General features: G+C 53.6%; 1 protein-coding gene, 1 long non-coding RNA gene and 2 other non-coding genes across 6 annotated transcripts in view; 2 read left to right on the top strand and 2 right to left on the bottom strand.

Moving 5' to 3' along the window:
- Nucleotides 1-156: 156 nt before the first annotated feature.
- On the top strand, nucleotides 157-5,643 carry LOC141978996 (uncharacterized). 2 transcript variants are annotated; one of them, XR_012636456.1, is made up of 4 exons: nucleotides 157-503; nucleotides 2,078-2,299; nucleotides 3,082-3,249; nucleotides 4,528-5,643. It is a non-coding gene; the product is annotated as an uncharacterized LOC141978996 (long non-coding RNA). The 2 variants fall into 2 exon arrangements; XR_012636457.1 differs by having other exon boundaries at nucleotides 4,525-5,643.
- Nucleotides 5,644-8,520: 2,877 nt separating this feature from the next.
- Nucleotides 8,521-8,592, bottom strand: TRNAM-CAU (transfer RNA methionine (anticodon CAU)). Its single transcript has one exon. It is a non-coding gene; the product is annotated as a tRNA-Met (tRNA).
- Nucleotides 8,593-9,723: 1,131 nt separating this feature from the next.
- The window catches only part of LOC141978983 (zinc finger protein 565-like), a 72,233-nt gene continuing 60,072 nt past the window's right edge, over nucleotides 9,724-21,884 (top strand). Inside the window, exons 1-4 of one of the 2 annotated variants that reach the window (XM_074941423.1) lie at nucleotides 9,724-9,874; nucleotides 11,449-11,670; nucleotides 14,311-14,343; nucleotides 20,878-20,963. In XM_074941423.1, coding sequence (XP_074797524.1) covers nucleotides 11,579-11,670; nucleotides 14,311-14,343; nucleotides 20,878-20,963 — 211 coding nt within the window. In that variant the 5' untranslated portion in view covers nucleotides 9,724-9,874; nucleotides 11,449-11,578. The remainder of the gene's footprint in view (nucleotides 9,875-11,448; nucleotides 11,671-14,310; nucleotides 14,344-20,877; nucleotides 20,964-21,884) is intronic. The other variant, XM_074941425.1, reaches the window with a different exon arrangement.
- Nucleotides 17,892-17,963, bottom strand: TRNAM-CAU (transfer RNA methionine (anticodon CAU)). The gene has a single exon. It is a non-coding gene; the product is annotated as a tRNA-Met (tRNA).

Here is a 21,884-nt window from a genome sequence, read left to right as displayed (position 1 = left end):
GAGTGTCTGATGCTGGGGATGGTGGGGTGGCTTAGAGCTGGGAGTTTGGGGCCAGTCGATTTACGGGGGGGGGGGGGGCAGAGCTGGCGATTGGGGGATGCTTGGGGGGCTCCATGTTCAGATCCGGCCCTGCGGGAGCATTGGGGCTTGGAGCTGGGGAAAGTGGGGGACTGTCTGAAGTTGGCTGCTTGGGATGTGAGTGAGGCCCCGGGGACGTGGGGAGCTGGGGGTTGGGCTGCACCCCGGTGACGGCAGCCTGGGGCCCTGCCGTGGCCTTTTCTCTGCAAAAGTCGCTCCGTTTCACCGTCTCCTCTCAGTCTGAGTCCCCCTGACTCTGCAGGGCAGGACGGGCCCTGAAATCGGACAGCTGGGAGGCCGTTTGCAGCGGTTTCTAACCCTCTCTCCCCATCTTCCAGGAGCCCCCACGAGAGCATCGGGCCCCTCTGGGAAAAGAGCGAGAAGCAGCCAAAGCCGAGGAGCAGCAGCAAAGCGAGGAGCTGCTGGTAGGTGCCCAGGGCCCAGGTTTGCCTGGGATCCCGGTGCCCTGAGTGACGGTGAATGCAGGGCCGGCCTGCCAGCCTCAGCCAGGGAACCGTCCCCACTGGAGCCCAGGGAGAGGGCAGGGTCCGACACGGGGGTGACATGATGCCCTTAGGGTGCGGGTGGCTGCTGGGCAGGAGAGAGTCAGTCCGTGTGAGCCCAGAGCCCCTGCCCACGGGCTGTCTGCATGTCACAGTGACCGGGGAGCCTTTCTAGCTCCTAGGAGGGTTGGGGAGGAAGGAGATGAAATGTGGGCTGCAGAGATGTAGGATTTGGCTCAGTGCAAGTTGATGAAGTTCGGGGGGGAAGTGTCCCTCCTGTTGGTGAGGTTCAGCTCATCGCAGCCCTTATCCCTCCTCTCTTCCTGGGATAAATGAACTTCCCATCACTCACCGCAAGAGATCTTGTGTTCTGGTAAATAACTCTGTCACCCGCCCCGAGGCGCCTTTATGATTTTCCCCAGTTACCAAGCAGATGAATTTCAATGTTGATAAATGCAAAGTAACGCACATTGGAAAAGGTCATATCAAATACACCGAAAATGATGGGGTCTAAATTAGCAGTTACCACTCAAGAAAGAGATCTTGGAGTCATTGTGGATAGTTCCCTGGAAACATCCACTCAGCGTGCAGCGTCGGTCAAAAATGTGAACAGAATGTTGGGAATCATTGAGAAAGGGAGCGATAATCAGACCGAAAATATCATATTGCCTCGGTATAAGTCCATGGTACGTCCACATCTTGAATACTGTGTGCAGATGTGGTCGCCCTATCTCAACAAAAATATATTGGAATTGGAAAAGGTTCAGAAAAGAGCAACAAAGTGATGAGGGGTAGGGAACAGCTTCCGCATGAGGAGAGATTAATAAGACTGAGGCTGTGGCTACACTATGCAGTTTTAGTGACACGGCTATGCCGCTCCCGCCGTGCTGCTAAAAGGCGCGCAGTGTAACTGCTGTTTGTTGGCGGGAGAGAAGTGCCAGTGTAGACAAAGCCTGAGACTGTCCAGCTTGGAAAAGAGACGACGAAGGGGGGGTATGGTAAAGATCTATAAAGTCATGACTTGTGTGGCGAAAGTAAATAAGGAAGTGTTGTTTTCTCCTTCCTATTACACATGTCCTAGGGGTCACCAGTGAAATGAATAGGCAGCAAGTTTAAAAGAAAGAAAAGGAAGTATTTTTTCACACAACACACAGTCAACCTCTGGAACTCCTTGCCAGAGGATGTTGGACGGCCAAGACACTAACAGGGTTCAAAGAAGAACTAGATAAGTTCATGGACGATAGGTCCATCAGTGGCTATTAGCCAGGATGGGCAGGGATGGTGTCCTTAGCCTCTGTTTGCCAGAAGCTGGGAATGGGCGACAGGGGATGGATCACTTGATGATGACCTGTTCTGTTCATTGCCTCTGAGTCACCTGGCATTGGCCACTGTCAGAAGAGAGGATACTCGGCTAGATGGACCATTGGTCTGACCCAGTATGTCTGTTCTTATGTTTTATGTTCCCCTGTTTCCGAGCCACCCTCTCCCTGTTGCAGAAAGAGATGGCAGCCGAGAGGCAGAAGATGGTCTGGGAGTGGCAGGAGCTGCGAGGGTTTCTGGAGGAGCAGGAGCAGCGGCTGCTGTCCCAGCTGGAAGAGCTAGAGAGAGCCGTTGTCCACAGAAGAGATGAGGACATCTGCAGACTGTGCTGGGAGATTTTCCTGCTCAGTGAGAGGGGAGGAGAGAAGGAGCATCAGCCTCTTAGCCAACCCCTGCAGGTCAGACTGTCATCACAATGATCATACGCAGCGTTCTTATAGGCGCTTCTCAGCCTTAGACCCCAAAGCTCTTTAGAAAGTGGGGTCAGGGGCATTATCCCTATGGGACAAATGGGGAAAGTGAGAGAGAGGGAGGGGCAGAGCCCTGGTCAAGGTCACATAGTGAGTCTGGCCGCGGCACCAGGGATGGGTCCTGGGAGTCCTGGATGCTGCAGCCCCAAGACCTTTTCTCTGTCTGCATTTGCACTTGGAGGGTGAAATCCCTGCCCGCACCATGCTGAGATCCCGAGCCAGGCCTAAGGCTCCCCTGCTACCAGATTAATGGGTTTAGTGGGGCCAGGAGCCTTCTGAGTCTCTCAGCACTGGTAGTAATTTGACTCTCAGTGTAGAGATTATCTTCTGCCTGTCAAGTGCCTGGGGAGAGGGTTTCCACAGTGGCGACCTGCCAGCAGGGATTGCTGGGGCTGCATAGGGGAAAGTCCCTGGTAGGGGGTGGCAGCTGCTCTGGGAATGTCAACCTGAAATTCCCCTACTACCCAAGGCATCAGTGTTGACTCCTGCAGAGTAGGAGGCCTCCCCACGCAGGAGGCCTCCCCACCCAAGGACACCCCCCCCCCCCCGACTGCCTTCTCTTTCTCTCCCTCTTTAGGGTGCTGGGAGCACTGGGGGCAGGTACGTCCTGGGCTCCATGTTGCTCCCCCTTATGGGCCATTAGGTTTGATAACTGCACTGAATAGGAAGCTTCCCCCTGCCCTTGGAGCATGTGATTCTGTCTCCCCTAGTGGCTGACTCAGGTAGGAGAGGAGCCGTTCACAGTCTGATCGCTAAAGAGGTCACAGCAGGGCTGCTAGACAAAGGGCCGATGGGACCGACCTGGCCTGTCTCCTGAACCGATGTGGCCACGTCACGTATTCAGAGGGTGCAGAAATTCAGCTTTCACATTTTTTAAAGTAAGTGCCTGGCCCTCAGCATCTCCCCAGTGTAAACGGAGACAGCGTTGCCTTGCTGGGGCTGCCCGAAGCCCGAAGCCATAGCTCAGAGAGTGTGAACTCTCCTGTCCCCTGTTAATGTCATCGGAGTGTCAACTGAAGTGAGGACACTTTGATGTCAACATTCAACGTTCCCTGGCTGATCACCTGAGCAGCTGGAACGGGGACGGGGCGGGAGTGAAGCCTTTGCTTGGTGGGAATAGGACAGTGGTTCTCAAACTGGGGGTTGGGACCTCTCAGGTTATTACATGGGTGGTCATGAGCTGTCAGCCTCCACCCCAAACTCCACTTTGCCTCCAGCATTTATAATGGTGTTAAATATATTTTAAAGTGTTTTTAATTTATAACGGGTCGCACTCAAAGGCTTGCTATGTGAAAGGGGTCACCAGTACAAAAGTTTGAGACTCACTGGAATAGGGGGTTGCTATAGGGAGGGAAGAACAGAGGAGAGACACAAGGACAAGGAAGCAAGAGAGAAATGGAGAAAGGAGGGTGGGAAAGAAAGGGAAGAACTAGCAGGGGCCCTACAGGGGTGTCTGAGAAGGGGGCTGTTTTCCTCCTGAGTGATACTGAGTGTGAGAGACAAAGACTTAGCAAAATACTAAGAACTAAAACTATATTTCCTACACGAAGGGCAGATTTTCCCCTTGTTTTTTGTGTGTGGGTGTGCCATGGAGAGCAGTGGGTGTTCTGCTGTGAATGGAGCAAGGCACGGAGGCCTAAACTGATGCCCTGGACCACTGACCATAATGGACAGTGCAATATGGCCCTCTCTGCCAAATGAGCTGGACACCACAGGGTTACTGCTTCAGCTGAAGGGCTCAGGGGGTTTGGCATTAAAGGACCCAGTTTCATTCCCCGCTGAAGACCTGGGCTGTGTCTGTGGCCACTGTCAGCATGTAGGACCTGCCCACACTTTGGTCTGTGTCTCCTCCTGTTCCACATAATTCCACTGCTTGTGCCCCTTGTTACTGCAGTAAACCAGCGTGGGAGGTGGCTCAGCACCCCACAGAACCAGAGCGTCCCTGAGAAAGCTCCTGAACAATGTCTCTGTTCCTTGCTGTAGTGTCTCCCCACTTTCCATCTCTCTGGAGAGCACAGGGTTGAGGGCAGGTGACTCACCGTGACAATGACCATCTCGGGCTACAAAGCTCAGATCCAGGTTTCCTGGAGTTTGGGGGTTGCTGGGCTCAGGATCTGGGGATCAGGCCTATTTCTCACCCCTCCTTTCCCTAGCAGGGAGGATGGGACTTTTTGGAAGCCGGAGCCGGGGTTTGTGGAGCTGGAGAAGAGACTGAGCGATTTCTCTCTGAAAAGTGCCATGCTGCAGGAGGTGCTGCTGGGATTCAAAGGGGAATTGGAGTCTGGGGGTGGCGTCTCCTCTGGTTAGAGCGACCCTGGCCCTGGGGAGGAGTCGGGGACTCTAGTGATGTCACTGATCCTGGGCTCCATCTCGCAGCCCCAGCTCAGCGGGTCGCCTTCCCCATGGGAGTCGCCCTGTGGGGTGGCTCTGTCTGCAGCGGCTGCGTTATCGGCCTCGGTCTGTGTCACCATCCCGTAGTTAACAGCGGTTCCATTAATAACCAATGGGAACCTCCCCAAGAATGTGAGAGCCTGAATTCTCACCTCTCCCGTCCTCTCCTTCCCCTAGAGATGCTGCGACGGGAGCTGGGGAGCGACACAGGTACGTGCCTCTCGCTGATGGGCCGGGGGAGATTTCAGAGCAATAACCATGTTAGCGACAGGGGATTGCAGCCTCCAGCCTTTGGAAGCTGTGGAAGAACGTGAAGCGATGTTACTTCGTTCCTGCACCACTGTATTTTCAACTGACTTGTCTCTGCAATATTTTAGCTCATGAACGTCACATAAGCATTTAAAGTTTTCCACAGGGCTTTTTAGTACTCTTTTTTTGCTTTTGCTTTTTTCAATTATTGCATTTTTTTACGGCCTAAATTAATTTTAGTAATTTTATTTTGACATTTTTAATTGCAGTAATACTGCAAGAGTGTTTTTTTTAATTAAGCTTACACCGTCTGATTTTAAAGCTTTTTTTTTTTTTAAGACCACTGAGATTTTGAGAATTTTTCCTGTTTTTGAATGTCTGCTTGGTATTTTTTTTAAAAAGCACAGAGGCTGAGCATATGTATTTGAAAGTTGTTCGTATAGTTAGAGGTTTTTAGCTTTTTTGTGCTTTAAAAAAAAGACTGTTTGTATTTGTTGTGACTTTTTAAAATGGGTAATGTATTGTCATTTTTAACTTACTATTGTAGTGCACTTTTCACTCTTGGGACAGGTTGTAGTTGATTTTTACACTTTAAATTAATAAAACCGCGATTAGCAGATAATTTTGTTAAAACAGCAATTCAGTCACTTTTTTGCATAACTTGTACTTCAAGTATGAATAGGTTTTTTTATTAAATATTTGCTCTAAGCATTTCTTATGCTGAAATTCTGCCTTAAAAGAACGTATATTTCCTGGAATGATTTTATACATTTAAGATAGAATCTTAATTTTTTCCCCAATACATTCCTGTTCATCCCTGGGATAATTAATTTCTGGGGAACATCTTCAGCAGAGCTAGAATTATTACTGAAAGGCATTGCAGCAGAAAGTAAAGGCACAGAGGCAGTGGACTGTGGGGAAGAGAGTAAGTTTCATTACTAATGCTGCTCTTTTGAGGGGTCCTTTTAGAAAATAATTTAACTTACAAGCACTTAGAGACTTTAAGAAAGTCACTACTCACTGGAGCAATGGGTCTCCTTGGAACATATTTTAACTGACAAGCCCTTACAGCCTTTGTGAGAAAGGAACAGGATATAACTATGCTCAAAATTTCAAAAGTGAAAATTAAGTATCCTGGATCATCGGGGGAAAAAGAGGAAATACAAGTTAAAACATAATCAAAACCAAGCCTCCCAGTTTAGGTTGCTTCTTCTGACTTGGGTTGAGGAACATTGGATGAGTTGTGATGAGATACAATCTTGCCAAGTTGAGAGATGATTTTCTTTCTTCCCTCTCCCCCATTTTTAAAAAAAGTCCCCAAAGAAATAAACGTGGATGACACAATTTAGTATTTTGTTTACTAATTAAATCCATGTCCCTAAGGCCAAATTTGACATAGGTAATTTTGTTCCCACGTTTTCTCGTTCACCAAGCATGACTAATATACTAGCTATTTATACTAATAAACCAGCCCCTGAGCACCCATGGAGTCGGCGCTTATGTCCCTGCACACAATATTTTAAAATTCAGAAAATTTTATTTGTCAATAAATAAATGTGGAGGCTCCAGCATGGCAGTGAGGAGCACAGGCTACTGGATGCACAGGGGTGGTATATCACTCTGTCGCCCCCTCTCCCCTTCTGGGACACAGACTCGGTGGTGAGGCTGCACCTCTCTGCCCAAAATGACTGCCCAGAACTGTTCAGGAGGGGTGCATGACCACTCTTGTGTCCGCCCTTTGCTTGGCCATCAGAAAGTCATTTTTCTGCAGGGAAGCAAAGAAATCTGTGGGGGACATGAATTCTGCGCGTGTGCATTGGCACCGAATTCGCCCAAGAATAAAGTTTGAATCTTGCAGATGGCTTGCAGAATATGAATCAGGCTGCCTCTGTCCAGGAAATACCACCCTGCTCTTCCAGGAAAAAAGACCCTGCTGCAAAAGAAATCCTGTGACTGGAATCATAGTTAAGGCTACGATTTAATCCTGGGTATTTTTAGTAAAAGTCATGGAGAGGTCATGGGCAAGAAACAAAAAATCATGACCTCCAACCTATACCGTAATTACCTCTGTTTGAATCTTGGTGGGGGGGAAAGTGGAGGGCCCATAGCAACAGCTGCTGTGGGGGGGAAGCCCCGGGGAGCCCACTGTGCCGCTGGGGAGGGGGAAGCCCCAGGCACCCACTGTCACTCTGGCCACTGCTGGGGGGGAATCCCTGGGGGCCGCTGCAACTCTGGCTGCCCTGGGACAGCTGCCAGGAGCCACCGAGTTGTGGCTGCGCCTGCCACCCCCAGGACCGCTGCTCAGTCGGTCTCTGGGGACAGCCACATTTTCCGCCGCTTAGGCAGTCCCCAGAGCCAGCTGCCCGGGGCCGTTCCAGCAGCGGCTGGTGTGGCTGTCCCCAGGGCCACCTGAGGAGCTGGCCCTGGGTGATTTAAAGGGGCCCGGGGGCCCCCCGCCGCCACTACCAGCAGCGCAGGGGGGCGAAAGCGGCTTCCTGCCCATCCTCGCTCCGCACCAGTCACAGGAGTGTCTGGCACGTCCCTGCAGCCCCTGCGGGGGGGTGTCTCTCACCCGCTGCCCACACCCTGAGCACCAACCAACACTGCCATTGCAACTGCGGCAGGGGTGGTGTCTGCGGGTAGTGGTGCCCGGAGACCCCCCTGCCCGGCCCACCTAGGAGCTGATGCCAGATGGGGGTGCAGGTCACTTTCAGGAGCTGCCCAAGATAAGTGCCACACCCCAATCCTGTGCCCCAGGCCAGATCCCGCACGCCGCCCACACCCAAACTCCCTCCCAGAGCCCGCCACCTCCTCCCCCTGCCCCCCAACCCCCTGCCCCAGCCCAGAGCCTGCACCCAAACTCCCTCCCAGGGTCGGCCCCCCAACCCCCTGCCCCAGCCCAGAACCTGCTCCCAAACTCCCTCCCAGGGTCTGCCACCCCAACCCCCTGCCCCAGCCCAGAGCCCGCACCTCATGTACCCAAATTCCCTCCCAGAGCCTGCCAACACCCTCCCCTGCACCCCAACACCCTGTCCCAGCCCCAGCCCAGAGCCTGCACACAAACTCCATCCCAGGGTCTGCCCTCTGCCCCCCAACCCTCTGCCCCAGCCCAGAGCTTGCACCTCATGCACCCACACTCCCTGCCAGAGCCCGCACCCCCTCCTGCATCCCTGCCCCAGCCCAGAGCCCACACCCAGCACCCAAACTCCCTCCCAGAGCTTGCACCCCCTCCTGCACCCAAACTCCCTCCCAGAGCCTTAGGCGGGTGGGGGGCGGGCAGGACTTGGACCTGTTCTGGGCACCACCAAAAGTTCTATAAACCTGACAACCCTGAGCCAGAGCCCATCATTGCACATCTCTCTCCTTACGGGAGGGGACTCTGTGCGCTAGGGAGCTGCTGGGCCTTTATTCCTTCCTTTAAGCGCTGTGGAAGGGTAAAGAGGGAGAGAATTTGTTCCTGTTTCCCATGTGGGAGAAAGAAAGGCAGGCTGAATGGAATAAAACCAAGCTAGCAGAGGATGGTTTCGATCCATCGACCTCTGGGTTATGGGCCCAGCACGCTTCCGCTGCGCCACTCTGCTGCGTGGGGGAAGTTTCCTGCAGGAACTCTTCGCAGTGCAGCTCACAAGCCGGGCACTGGAGAGCTGCGGCCATGGGATTTAGGCGCTTTCTAGGAAGGGGATTCTACATGTCTTGTGCCAAGTCTCCAAAGCTGAACTGAAATGCGAGCGCTGCACTCCCAGCCGGGGTCTCCTTAGTCTAACGATTCAGCAAAAACAGCCCCTTCCCCTTGCTTTTCTGGGGGTAAGATCCAGCCGGTCTCCTGCCTGCCCCCCCCCAGGCTAAGGGGGGGTTCCCCGATTCCCCGAGTGTCACAAACACCCTGCGAGGGGCCTGGTGGGGCAGGTCCAGGCCCAGGGTGGAGCCGCCCCTTCCTGCCCCTGCAGCCCGGGGAACCTTTGTGTGTTTGCAGCGGGGCCATGGCCGGGGCCGGGGGCAGCGCGGAGGCTGCTCCAGCCCTGCAGCCCGCGGGGCAGCGCGGAGCGGGGCAGGGCGCGGGTGGGCCGCGGGGGGCGGAGACACGCGTGGGGCCGACACGCTCCTGCGGGGAGGGTCCGGGCCCGGCTGCCTGGTTCGCCCCCTGCCTGGGTCCCGAGCTCCCCGCGGCTGGAGAGGGGCTGCCTGGGGCTGCGGGGGGCGAGTGTCCCGGGCCGGCTGGGGCGGAGCAGCCCCTGCTGCAGGGCCGGTGGGGTGGAGCCCGGCAGAGGCTGGGCCGGGAGCTGCAGGAGGCACTGGGAGCCCAGGAGGGGATGGGGGCAGCTGGGGGGGGATCAGAGCCCGAGCTGTGGGGTGGGAGGAGTGTCTGGTGCTGGGAATGGTGGGGTGGCTTACAGCTGGGAGTTTGAGGCCAGTCGATTTACGGGGGGGGGGGGTGTCAGAGCTGGCGATTGGGGGATGCTTGGGGGGCTCCATGTTCAGATCCGGCCCTGCGGGAGCATTGGGGCTTGGAGCTGGGGAAAGTGGGGGACTGTCTGAAGTTGGCTGCTTGGGATGTGAGTGAGGCCCCGGGGACGTGGGGAGCTGGGGGTTGGGCTGCATCCCGGTGACGGCAGCCTGGGGCCCTGCCGTGGCCTTTTCTCTAGAAAAGTCGCTCCCTGTTTCACCGTCTTCTCTCAGTCTGAGTCCCCCTGACTCTGCAGGGCAGGACGGGCCCTGAAATCGGACAGCTGGGAGGCCGTTTGCAGCGGTTTCTAACCCTCTCTCCCCATCTTCCAGGAGCCCCCACGAGAGCATCGGGCCCCTCTGGGAAAAGAGCGAGAAGCAGCCAAAGCCGAGGAGCAGCAGCAAAGCGAGGAGCTGCTGGTAGGTGCCCAGGGCCCAGGTTTGCCTGGGATCCCGGTGCCCTGAGTGACGGTGAATGCAGGGCCGGCTTGCCAGCCTCAGCCAGGGAACCGTCCCCACTGGAGCCCAGGGAGAGGGCAGGGTCCGACACGGGGGTGACATGATGCCCTTAGGGTGCGGGTGGCTGCTGGGCAGGAGAGAGTCAGTCCGTGTGAGCCCAGAGCCCCTGCCCACGGGCTGTCTGCATGTCACAGTGACCGGGGAGCCTTTCTAGCTCCTAGGAGGGTTGGGGAGGAAGGAGATGAAATGTGGGCTGCAGAGATGTAGGATTTGGCTCAGTGCAAGTTGATGAAGTTCGGGGGGGAAGTGTCCCTCCTGTTGGTGAGGTTCAGCTCATCGCAGCCCTTATCCCTCCTCTCTTCCTGGGATAAATGAACTTCCCATCACTCACCGCAAGAGATCTTGTGTTCTGGTAAATAACTCTGTCACCCGCCCCGAGGCGCCTTTATGATTTTCCCCAGTTACCAAGCAGATGAATTTCAATGTTGATAAATGCAAAGTAACGCACATTGGAAAAGGTCATATCAAATACACCGAAAATGATGGGGTCTAAATTAGCAGTTACCACTCAAGAAAGAGATCTTGGAGTCATTGTGGATAGTTCCCTGGAAACATCCACTCAGCGTGCAGCGTCGGTCAAAAATGTGAACAGAATGTTGGGAATCATTGAGAAAGGGAGCGATAATCAGACCGAAAATATCATATTGCCTCGGTATAAGTCCATGGTACGTCCACATCTTGAATACTGTGTGCAGATGTGGTCGCCCTATCTCAACAAAAATATATTGGAATTGGAAAAGGTTCAGAAAAGAGCAACAAAGTGATGAGGGGTAGGGAACAGCTTCCGCATGAGGAGAGATTAATAAGACTGAGGCTGTGGCTACACTATGCAGTTTTAGTGACACGGCTATGCCGCTCCCGCCGTGCTGCTAAAAGGCGCGCAGTGTAACTGCTGTTTGTTGGCGGGAGAGAAGTGCCAGTGTAGACAAAGCCTGAGACTGTCCAGCTTGGAAAAGAGACGACGAAGGGGGGGTATGGTAAAGATCTATAAAGTCATGACTTGTGTGGCGAAAGTAAATAAGGAAGTGTTGTTTTCTCCTTCCTATTACACATGTCCTAGGGGTCACCAGTGAAATGAATAGGCAGCAAGTTTAAAAGAAAGAAAAGGAAGTATTTTTTCACACAACACACAGTCAACCTCTGGAACTCCTTGCCAGAGGATGTTGGACGGCCAAGACACTAACAGGGTTCAAAGAAGAACTAGATAAGTTCATGGACGATAGGTCCATCAGTGGCTATTAGCCAGGATGGGCAGGGATGGTGTCCTTAGCCTCTGTTTGCCAGAAGCTGGGAATGGGCGACAGGGGATGGATCACTTGATGATGACCTGTTCTGTTCATTGCCTCTGAGTCACCTGGCATTGGCCACTGTCAGAAGAGAGGATACTCGGCTAGATGGACCATTGGTCTGACCCAGTATGTCTGTTCTTATGTTTTATGTTCCCCTGTTTCCGAGCCACCCTCTCCCTGTTGCAGAAAGAGATGGCAGCCGAGAGGCAGAAGATGGTCTGGGAGTGGCAGGAGCTGCGAGGGTTTCTGGAGGAGCAGGAGCAGCGGCTGCTGTCCCAGCTGGAAGAGCTAGAGAGAGCCGTTGTCCACAGAAGAGATGAGGACATCTGCAGACTGTGCTGGGAGATTTTCCTGCTCAGTGAGAGGGGAGGAGAGAAGGAGCATCAGCCTCTTAGCCAACCCCTGCAGGTCAGACTGTCATCACAATGATCATACGCAGCGTTCTTATAGGCGCTTCTCAGCCTTAGACCCCAAAGCTCTTTAGAAAGTGGGGTCAGGGGCATTATCCCTATGGGACAAATGGGGAAAGTGAGAGAGAGGGAGGGGCAGAGCCCTGGTCAAGGTCACATAGTGAGTCTGGCCGCGGCACCAGGGATGGGTCCTGGGAGTCCTGGATGCTGCAGCCCCAAGACCTTTTCTCTGTCTGCATTTGCACTTGGAGGGTGAAATCCCTGCCCGCACCATGCTGAGATCCCGAGCCAGGCCTAAGGCTCCCCTGCTACCAGATTAATGGGTTTAGTGGGGCCAGGAGCCTTCTGAGTCTCTCAGCACTGGTAGTAATTTGACTCTCAGTGTAGAGATTATCTTCTGCCTGTCAAGTGCCTGGGGAGAGGGTTTCCACAGTGGCGACCTGCCAGCAGGGATTGCTGGGGCTGCATAGGGGAAAGTCCCTGGTAGGGGGTGGCAGCTGCTCTGGGAATGTCAACCTGAAATTCCCCTACTACCCAAGGCATCAGTGTTGACTCCTGCAGAGTAGGAGGCCTCCCCACGCAGGAGGCCTCCCCACCCAAGGACACCCCCCCCCCCCCGACTGCCTTCTCTTTCTCTCCCTCTTTAGGGTGCTGGGAGCACTGGGGGCAGGTACGTCCTGGGCTCCATGTTGCTCCCCCTTATGGGCCATTAGGTTTGATAACTGCACTGAATAGGAAGCTTCCCCCTGCCCTTGGAGCATGTGATTCTGTCTCCCCTAGTGGCTGACTCAGGTAGGAGAGGAGCCGTTCACAGTCTGATCGCTAAAGAGGTCACAGCAGGGCTGCTAGACAAAGGGCCGATGGGACCGACCTGGCCTGTCTCCTGAACCGATGTGGCCACGTCACGTATTCAGAGGGTGCAGAAATTCAGCTTTCACATTTTTTAAAGTAAGTGCCTGGCCCTCAGCATCTCCCCAGTGTAAACGGAGACAGCGTTGCCTTGCTGGGGCTGCCCGAAGCCCGAAGCCATAGCTCAGAGAGTGTGAACTCTCCTGTCCCCTGTTAATGTCATCGGAGTGTCAACTGAAGTGAGGACACTTTGATGTCAACATTCAACGTTCCCTGGCTGATCACCTGAGCAGCTGGAACGGGGACGGGGCGGGAGTGAAGCCTTTGCTTGGTGGGAATAGGACAGTGGTTCTCAAACTGGGGGTTGGGACCTCTCAGGTTATTACATGGGTGGTCATGAGCTGTCAGCCTCCACCCCAAACTCCACTTTGCCTCCAGCATTTATAATGGTGTTAAATATATTTTAAAGTGTTTTTAATTTATAACGGGTCGCACTCAAAGGCTTGCTATGTGAAAGGGGTCACCAGTACAAAAGTTTGAGACTCACTGGAATAGGGGGTTGCTATAGGGAGGGAAGAACAGAGGAGAGACACAAGGACAAGGAAGCAAGAGAGAAATGGAGAAAGGAGGGTGGGAAAGAAAGGGAAGAACTAGCAGGGGCCCTACAGGGGTGTCTGAGAAGGGGGCTGTTTTCCTCCTGAGTGATACTGAGTGTGAGAGACAAAGACTTAGCAAAATACTAAGAACTAAAACTATATTTCCTACACGAAGGGCAGATTTTCCCCTTGTTTTTTGTGTGTGGGTGTGCCATGGAGAGCAGTGGGTGTTCTGCTGTGAATGGAGCAAGGCACGGAGGCCTAAACTGATGCCCTGGACCACTGACCATAATGGACAGTGCAATATGGCCCTCTCTGCCAAATGAGCTGGACACCACAGGGTTACTGCTTCAGCTGAAGGGCTCAGGGGGTTTGGCATTAAAGGACCCAGTTTCATTCCCCGCTGAAGACCTGGGCTGTGTCTGTGGCCACTGTCAGCATGTAGGACCTGCCCACACTTTGGTCTGTGTCTCCTCCTGTTCCACATAATTCCACTGCTTGTGCCCCTTGTTACTGCAGTAAACCAGCGTGGGAGGTGGCTCAGCACCCCACAGAACCAGAGCGTCCCTGAGAAAGCTCCTGAACAATGTCTCTGTTCCTTGCTGTAGTGTCTCCCCACTTTCCATCTCTCTGGAGAGCACAGGGTTGAGGGCAGGTGACTCACCGTGACAATGACCATCTCGGGCTACAAAGCTCAGATCCAGGTTTCCTGGAGTTTGGGGGTTGCTGGGCTCAGGATCTGGGGATCAGGCCTATTTCTCACCCCTCCTTTCCCTAGCAGGGAGGATGGGACTTTTTGGAAGCCGGAGCCGGGGTTTGTGGAGCTGGAGAAGAGACTGAGCGATTTCTCTCTGAAAAGTGCCATGCTGCAGGAGGTGCTGCTGGGATTCAAAGGGGAATTGGAGTCTGGGGGTGGCGTCTCCTCTGGTTAGAGCGACCCTGGCCCTGGGGAGGAGTCGGGGACTCTAGTGATGTCACTGATCCTGGGCTCCATCTCGCAGCCCCAGCTCAGCGGGTCGCCTTCCCCATGGGAGTCGCCCTGTGGGGTGGCTCTGTCTGCAGCGGCTGCGTTATCGGCCTCGGTCTGTGTCACCATCCCGTAGTTAACAGCGGTTCCATTAATAACCAATGGGAACCTCCCCAAGAATGTGAGAGCCTGAATTCTCACCTCTCCCGTCCTCTCCTTCCCCTAGAGATGCTGCGACGGGAGCTGGGGAGCGACACAGGTACGTGCCTCTCGCTGATGGGCCGGGGGAGATTTCAGAGCAATAACCATGTTAGCGACAGGGGATTGCAGCCTCCAGCCTTTGGAAGCTGTGGAAGAACGTGAAGCGATGTTACTTCGTTCCTGCACCACTGTATTTTCAACTGACTTGTCTCTGCAATATTTTAGCTCATGAACGTCACATAAGCATTTAAAGTTTTCCACAGGGCTTTTTAGTACTCTTTTTTTGCTTTTGCTTTTTTCAATTATTGCATTTTTTTACGGCCTAAATTAATTTTAGTAATTTTATTTTGACATTTTTAATTGCAGTAATACTGCAAGAGTGTTTTTTTTAATTAAGCTTACACCGTCTGATTTTAAAGCTTTTTTTTTTTTTAAGACCACTGAGATTTTGAGAATTTTTCCTGTTTTTGAATGTCTGCTTGGTATTTTTTTTAAAAAGCACAGAGGCTGAGCATATGTATTTGAAAGTTGTTCGTATAGTTAGAGGTTTTTAGCTTTTTTGTGCTTTAAAAAAAAGACTGTTTGTATTTGTTGTGACTTTTTAAAATGGGTAATGTATTGTCATTTTTAACTTACTATTGTAGTGCACTTTTCACTCTTGGGACAGGTTGTAGTTGATTTTTACACTTTAAATTAATAAAACCGCGATTAGCAGATAATTTTGTTAAAACAGCAATTCAGTCACTTTTTTGCATAACTTGTACTTCAAGTATGAATAGGTTTTTTTATTAAATATTTGCTCTAAGCATTTCTTATGCTGAAATTCTGCCTTAAAAGAACGTATATTTCCTGGAATGATTTTATACATTTAAGATAGAATCTTAATTTTTTCCCCAATACATTCCTGTTCATCCCTGGGATAATTAATTTCTGGGGAACATCTTCAGCAGAGCTAGAATTATTACTGAAAGGCATTGCAGCAGAAAGTAAAGGCACAGAGGCAGTGGACTGTGGGGAAGAGAGTAAGTTTCATTACTAATGCTGCTCTTTTGAGGGGTCCTTTTAGAAAATAATTTAACTTACAAGCACTTAGAGACTTTAAGAAAGTCACTACTCACTGGAGCAATGGGTCTCCTTGGAACATATTTTAACTGACAAGCCCTTACAGCCTTTGTGAGAAAGGAACAGGATATAACTATGCTCAAAATTTCAAAAGTGAAAATTAAGTATCCTGGATCATCGGGGGAAAAAGAGGAAATACAAGTTAAAACATAATCAAAACCAAGCCTCCCAGTTTAGGTTGCTTCTTCTGACTTGGGTTGAGGAACATTGGATGAGTTGTGATGAGATACAATCTTGCCAAGTTGAGAGATGATTTTCTTTCTTCCCTCTCCCCCATTTTTAAAAAAAGTCCCCAAAGAAATAAACGTGGATGACACAATTTAGTATTTTGTTTACTAATTAAATCCATGTCCCTAAGGCCAAATTTGACATAGGTAATTTTGTTCCCACGTTTTCTCGTTCACCAAGCATGACTAATATACTAGCTATTTATACTAATAAACCAGCCCCTGAGCACCCATGGAGTCGGCGCTTATGTCCCTGCACACAATATTTTAAAATTCAGAAAATTTTATTTGTCAATAAATAAATGTGGAGGCTCCAGCATGGCAGTGAGGAGCACAGGCTACTGGATGCACAGGGGTGGTATATCACTCTGTCGCCCCCTCTCCCCTTCTGGGACACAGACTCGGTGGTGAGGCTGCACCTCTCTGCCCAAAATGACTGCCCAGAACTGTTCAGGAGGGGTGCATGACCACTCTTGTGTCCGCCCTTTGCTTGGCCATCAGAAAGTCATTTTTCTGCAGGGAAGCAAAGAAATCTGTGGGGGACATGAATTCTGCGCGTGTGCATTGGCACCGAATTCGCCCAAGAATAAAGTTTGAATCTTGCAGATGGCTTGCAGAATATGAATCAGGCTGCCTCTGTCCAGGAAATACCACCCTGCTCTTCCAGGAAAAAAGACCCTGCTGCAAAAGAAATCCTGTGACTGGAATCATAGTTAAGGCTACGATTTAATCCTGGGTATTTTTAGTAAAAGTCATGGAGAGGTCATGGGCAAGAAACAAAAAATCATGACCTCCAACCTATACCGTAATTACCTCTGTTTGAATCTTGGTGGGGGGGAAAGTGGAGGGCCCATAGCAACAGCTGCTGTGGGGGGGAAGCCCCGGGGAGCCCACTGTGCCGCTGGGGAGGGGGAAGCCCCAGGCACCCACTGTCACTCTGGCCACTGCTGGGGGGGAATCCCTGGGGGCCGCTGCAACTCTGGCTGCCCTGGGACAGCTGCCAGGAGCCACCGAGTTGTGGCTGCGCCTGCCACCCCCAGGACCGCTGCTCAGTCGGTCTCTGGGGACAGCCACATTTTCCGCCGCTTAGGCAGTCCCCAGAGCCAGCTGCCCGGGGCCGTTCCAGCAGCGGCTGGTGTGGCTGTCCCCAGGGCCACCTGAGGAGCTGGCCCTGGGTGATTTAAAGGGGCCCGGGGGCCCCCCGCCGCCACTACCAGCAGCGCAGGGGGGCGAAAGCGGCTTCCTGCCCATCCTCGCTCCGCACCAGTCACAGGAGTGTCTGGCACGTCCCTGCAGCCCCTGCGGGGGGGTGTCTCTCACCCGCTGCCCACACCCTGAGCACCAACCAACACTGCCATTGCAACTGCGGCAGGGGTGGTGTCTGCGGGTAGTGGTGCCCGGAGACCCCCCTGCCCGGCCCACCTAGGAGCTGATGCCAGATGGGGGTGCAGGTCACTTTCAGGAGCTGCCCAAGATAAGTGCCACACCCCAATCCTGTGCCCCAGGCCAGATCCCGCACGCCGCCCACACCCAAACTCCCTCCCAGAGCCCGCCACCTCCTCCCCCTGCCCCCCAACCCCCTGCCCCAGCCCAGAGCCTGCACCCAAACTCCCTCCCAGGGTCGGCCCCCCAACCCCCTGCCCCAGCCCAGAACCTGCTCCCAAACTCCCTCCCAGGGTCTGCCACCCCAACCCCCTGCCCCAGCCCAGAGCCCGCACCTCATGTACCCAAATTCCCTCCCAGAGCCTGCCAACACCCTCCCCTGCACCCCAACACCCTGTCCCAGCCCCAGCCCAGAGCCTGCACACAAACTCCATCCCAGGGTCTGCCCTCTGCCCCCCAACCCTCTGCCCCAGCCCAGAGCTTGCACCTCATGCACCCACACTCCCTGCCAGAGCCCGCACCCCCTCCTGCATCCCTGCCCCAGCCCAGAGCCCACACCCAGCACCCAAACTCCCTCCCAGAGCTTGCACCCCCTCCTGCACCCAAACTCCCTCCCAGAGCCTTAGGCGGGTGGGGGGCGGGCAGGACTTGGACCTGTTCTGGGCACCACCAAAAGTTCTATAAACCTGACAACCCTGAGCCAGAGCCCATCATTGCACATCTCTCTCCTTACGGGAGGGGACTCTGTGCGCTAGGGAGCTGCTGGGCCTTTATTCCTTCCTTTAAGCGCTGTGGAAGGGTAAAGAGGGAGAGAATTTGTTCCTGTTTCCCATGTGGGAGAAAGAAAGGCAGGCTGAATGGAATAAAACCAAGCTAGCAGAGGATGGTTTCGATCCATCGACCTCTGGGTTATGGGCCCAGCACGCTTCCGCTGCGCCACTCTGCTGCGTGGGGGAAGTTTCCTGCAGGAACTCTTCGCAGTGCAGCTCACAAGCCGGGCACTGGAGAGCTGCGGCCATGGGATTTAGGCGCTTTCTAGGAAGGGGATTCTACATGTCTTGTGCCAAGTCTCCAAAGCTGAACTGAAATGCGAGCGCTGCACTCCCAGCCGGGGTCTCCTTAGTCTAACGATTCAGCAAAAACAGCCCCTTCCCCTTGCTTTTCTGGGGGTAAGATCCAGCCGGTCTCCTGCCTGCCCCCCCCCAGGCTAAGGGGGGGTTCCCCGATTCCCCGAGTGTCACAAACACCCTGCGAGGGGCCTGGTGGGGCAGGTCCAGGCCCAGGGTGGAGCCGCCCCTTCCTGCCCCTGCAGCCCGGGGAACCTTTGTGTGTTTGCAGCGGGGCCATGGCCGGGGCCGGGGGCAGCGCGGAGGCTGCTCCAGCCCTGCAGCCCGCGGGGCAGCGCGGAGCGGGGCAGGGCGCGGGTGGGCCGCGGGGGGCGGAGACACGCGTGGGGCCGACACGCTCCTGCGGGGAGGGTCCGGGCCCGGCTGCCTGGTTCGCCCCCTGCCTGGGTCCCGAGCTCCCCGCGGCTGGAGAGGGGCTGCCTGGGGCTGCGGGGGGCGAGTGTCCCGGGCCGGCTGGGGCGGAGCAGCCCCTGCTGCAGGGCCGGTGGGGTGGAGCCCGGCAGAGGCTGGGCCGGGAGCTGCAGGAGGCACTGGGAGCCCAGGAGGGGATGGCGGCAGCTGGGGGAGGGTCAGAGCCGGAGCTGTGGGGTGGGAGGAGTGTCTGGTGCTGGGGATGGTGGGGTGGCTTAGAGCTGGGAGTTTGGTGCCAGTCGATTTACGTGCGGGGGGGGTCAGAGCTGGCGATCCTAGTGACAGAGGATGTGGAAAAAGCTAATGTACTCAATGCTTTTTTTGCCTCTGTTTTCACTAACAAGGTCAGCTCCCAGACTGCTGCGCTGGGCATCACAGAATGGGGAAGAGATGGCCAGCCCTCTGTGGAGATAGAGGTGGTTAGGGACTATTTAGAAAAGCTGGACGTGCACAAGTCCATGGGGCCAGACGAGTTGCATCCGAGAGTGCTGAAGGAATTGGCGGCTGTGATTGCAGAGCCCTTGGCCATTATCTTTGAAAACTCGTGGCGAACGGGGGAAGTCCCGGATGACTGGAAAAAGGCTAATGTAGTGCCAATCTTTAAAAAAGGGAAGAAGGAGGATCCTGGGAACTACAGGCCAGTCAGCCTCACCTCAGTCCCTGGAAAAATCATGGAGCAGGTCCTCAAAGAATCAATCCTGAAGCACTTACATGAGAGGAAAGTGATCAGGAACAGTCAGCATGGATTCACCAAGGGAAGGTCATGCCTGACTAATCTAATCGCCTTTTATGATGAGATTACTGGTTCTGTGGATGAAGGGAAAGCAGTGGATGTATTGTTTCTTGACTTTAGCAAAGCTTTTGACACGGTCTCCCACAGTATTCTTGTCAGCAAGTTACGGAAGTATGGGCTAGATGAATGCACTATAAGGTGGGTAGAAAGCTGGCTAGATTGTCGGGCTCAACGGGTAGTGATCAATGGCTCCATGTCTAGTTGGCAGCCGGTGTCAAGTGGAGTGCCCCAGGGGTCGGTCCTGGGGCCGGTTTTGTTCAATATCTTCATAAATGATCTGGAGGATGGTGTGGATTGCACTCTCAGCAAATTTGCAGATGATACTAAACTGGGAGGAGTGGTAGATACGCTGGAGGGGAGGGATAGGATACAGAAGGACCTAGACAAATTGGAGGATTGGGCCAAAAGAAATCTGATGAGGTTCAATAAGGATAAGTGCAGGGTCCTGCACTTAGGATGGAAGAATCCAATGCACCGCTACAGACTAGGGACCGAATGGCTAGGCAGCAGTTCTGCGGAAAAGGACCTAGGGGTGACAGTGGACGAGAAGCTGGATATGAGTCAACAGTGTGCCCTTGTTGCCAAGAAGGCCAATGGCATTTTGGGATGTATAAGTAGGGGCATAGCGAGCAGATCGAGGGATGTGATCGTTCCCCTCTATTCGACACTGGTGAGGCCTCATCTGGAGTACTGTGTCCAGTTTTGGGCCCCACACTACAAGAAGGATGTGGATAAATTGGAGAGAGTCCAGCGAAGGGCAACAAAAATGATTAGGGGTCTAGAGCACATGACTTATGAGGAGAGGCTGAGGGAGCTGGGATTGTTTAGTCTGCAGAAGAGAAGAATGAGGGGGGATTTGATAGCTGCTTTCAACTACCTGAAAGGGGGTTCCAAAGATGATGGCTCTAGACTGTTCTCAATGGTAGCAGATGACAGAACGAGGAGTAATGGTCTCAAGTTGCAATGGGGGAGGTTTAGATTGGATATTAGGAAAAACTTTTTCACTAAGAGGGTGGTGAAACACTGGAATGCGTTACCTAGGGAGGTGGTAGAATCTCCTTCCTTAGAGGTTTTTAAGGTCAGGCTTGACAAAGCCCTGGCTGGGATGATTTAGTTGGGGATTGGTCCTGCTTCGAGCAGGGGGTTGGACTAGATGACCTTCTGGGGTCCCTTCCAACCCTGATATTCTATGATTCTATGATTGGGGGATCCTTGGGGGGCTCCATGTTCAGATCCGGCCCTGTGGGAGCATTGGGGCTTGGAGCTGGGGAAAGTGGGGGACTGTCTGAAGTTGGCTGCTTGGGATGTGAGTGTGGCCCCGGGGACGTGGGGATCTGGGGGTTGGGCTGCACCCCGGTGACGGCAGCCTGGGGCCCTGCCGTGGCGTTTTCTCTGGAAAAGTCGCTCCCTGTTTCACCGTCTCCTCTCAGTCTGAGTCCCCCTGACTCTGCAGGACAGGACGGCCCCTGAAATCGGACAGCTGGGAGGCCGTTTGCAGCGGTTTCTAACCCTCTCTCCCCATCTTCCAGGAGCCCCCACGAGAGCATCGGGCCCCTCTGGGAAAAGAGAGAGAAGCAGCCAAAGCCGAGGAGCAGCAGCAAGCGAGGAGCTGCTGGTAGGTGCCCAGGGCCCAGGTTTGCCTGGGATCCCGGTGCCCTGAGTGACGGTGAATGCAGGGCCCGGCCTGCCAGCCTCAGCCAGGGAACCGTCCCCACTGGAGCCCAGGGAGAGGGCCGGGTCCGACACGGGGGTGACATGATGCCCTTAGGGTGCGGGAGGCTGCTGGGCAGGAGAGAGTCAGTCTGTGTGAGCCCAGAGTCCCTTCCCACGGACTGTGTGCGTGTCACAGTGACCGGGGAGCCTTTCTAGCTCCTAGGAGGGTTGGGGAGGAAGGAGATGAAATGTGGGCTGCAGAGATGTAGGATTTGGCTCAGTGCAAGTTGATGAAGTTCTGGGGGGAGGTGTCCCTCCTGTTGGTGATGTACAGCTCATCGCGGCCCTTATCCCTCCTCTTTTCCTGGGATAAATGAACTTCCCATCACTCACCGCAAGAGATCTTGTGTTCTGGTAAATAACTCTGTCACCCGCCCCGAGGCGCCTTTATGATTTTCCCCAGTTACCAAGCAGATGAATTTCAATGTTGATAAATGCAAAGTAACGCACATTGGAAAAGGTCATATCAAATACACCGAAAATGATGGGGTCTAAATTAGCAGTTACCACTCAAGAAAGAGATCTTGGAGTCATTGTGGATAGTTCCCTGGAAACATCCACTCAGCGTGCAGCGTCGGTCAAAAATGTGAACACAATGTTGGGAATCATTGAGAAAGGGAGCGATAATCAGACCGAAAATATCATATTGCCTCGGTATAAGTCCATGGTACGTCCACATCTTGAATACTGTGTGCAGATGTGGTCGCCCTATCTCAACAAAAATATATTGGAATTGGAAAAGGTTCAGAAAAGAGCAACAAAATGATGAGGGGTATGGAACAGCTTCCGCATGAGGAGAGATTAATAAGACTGAGGCTGTGGC

This window comes from Natator depressus, chromosome 28 (assembly GCF_965152275.1).
Source record: "Natator depressus isolate rNatDep1 chromosome 28, rNatDep2.hap1, whole genome shotgun sequence".
Lineage (NCBI taxonomy): Eukaryota > Metazoa > Chordata > Testudines > Cheloniidae > Natator > Natator depressus.
This window is presented reverse-complemented; position numbering and strand designations above follow the sequence as displayed.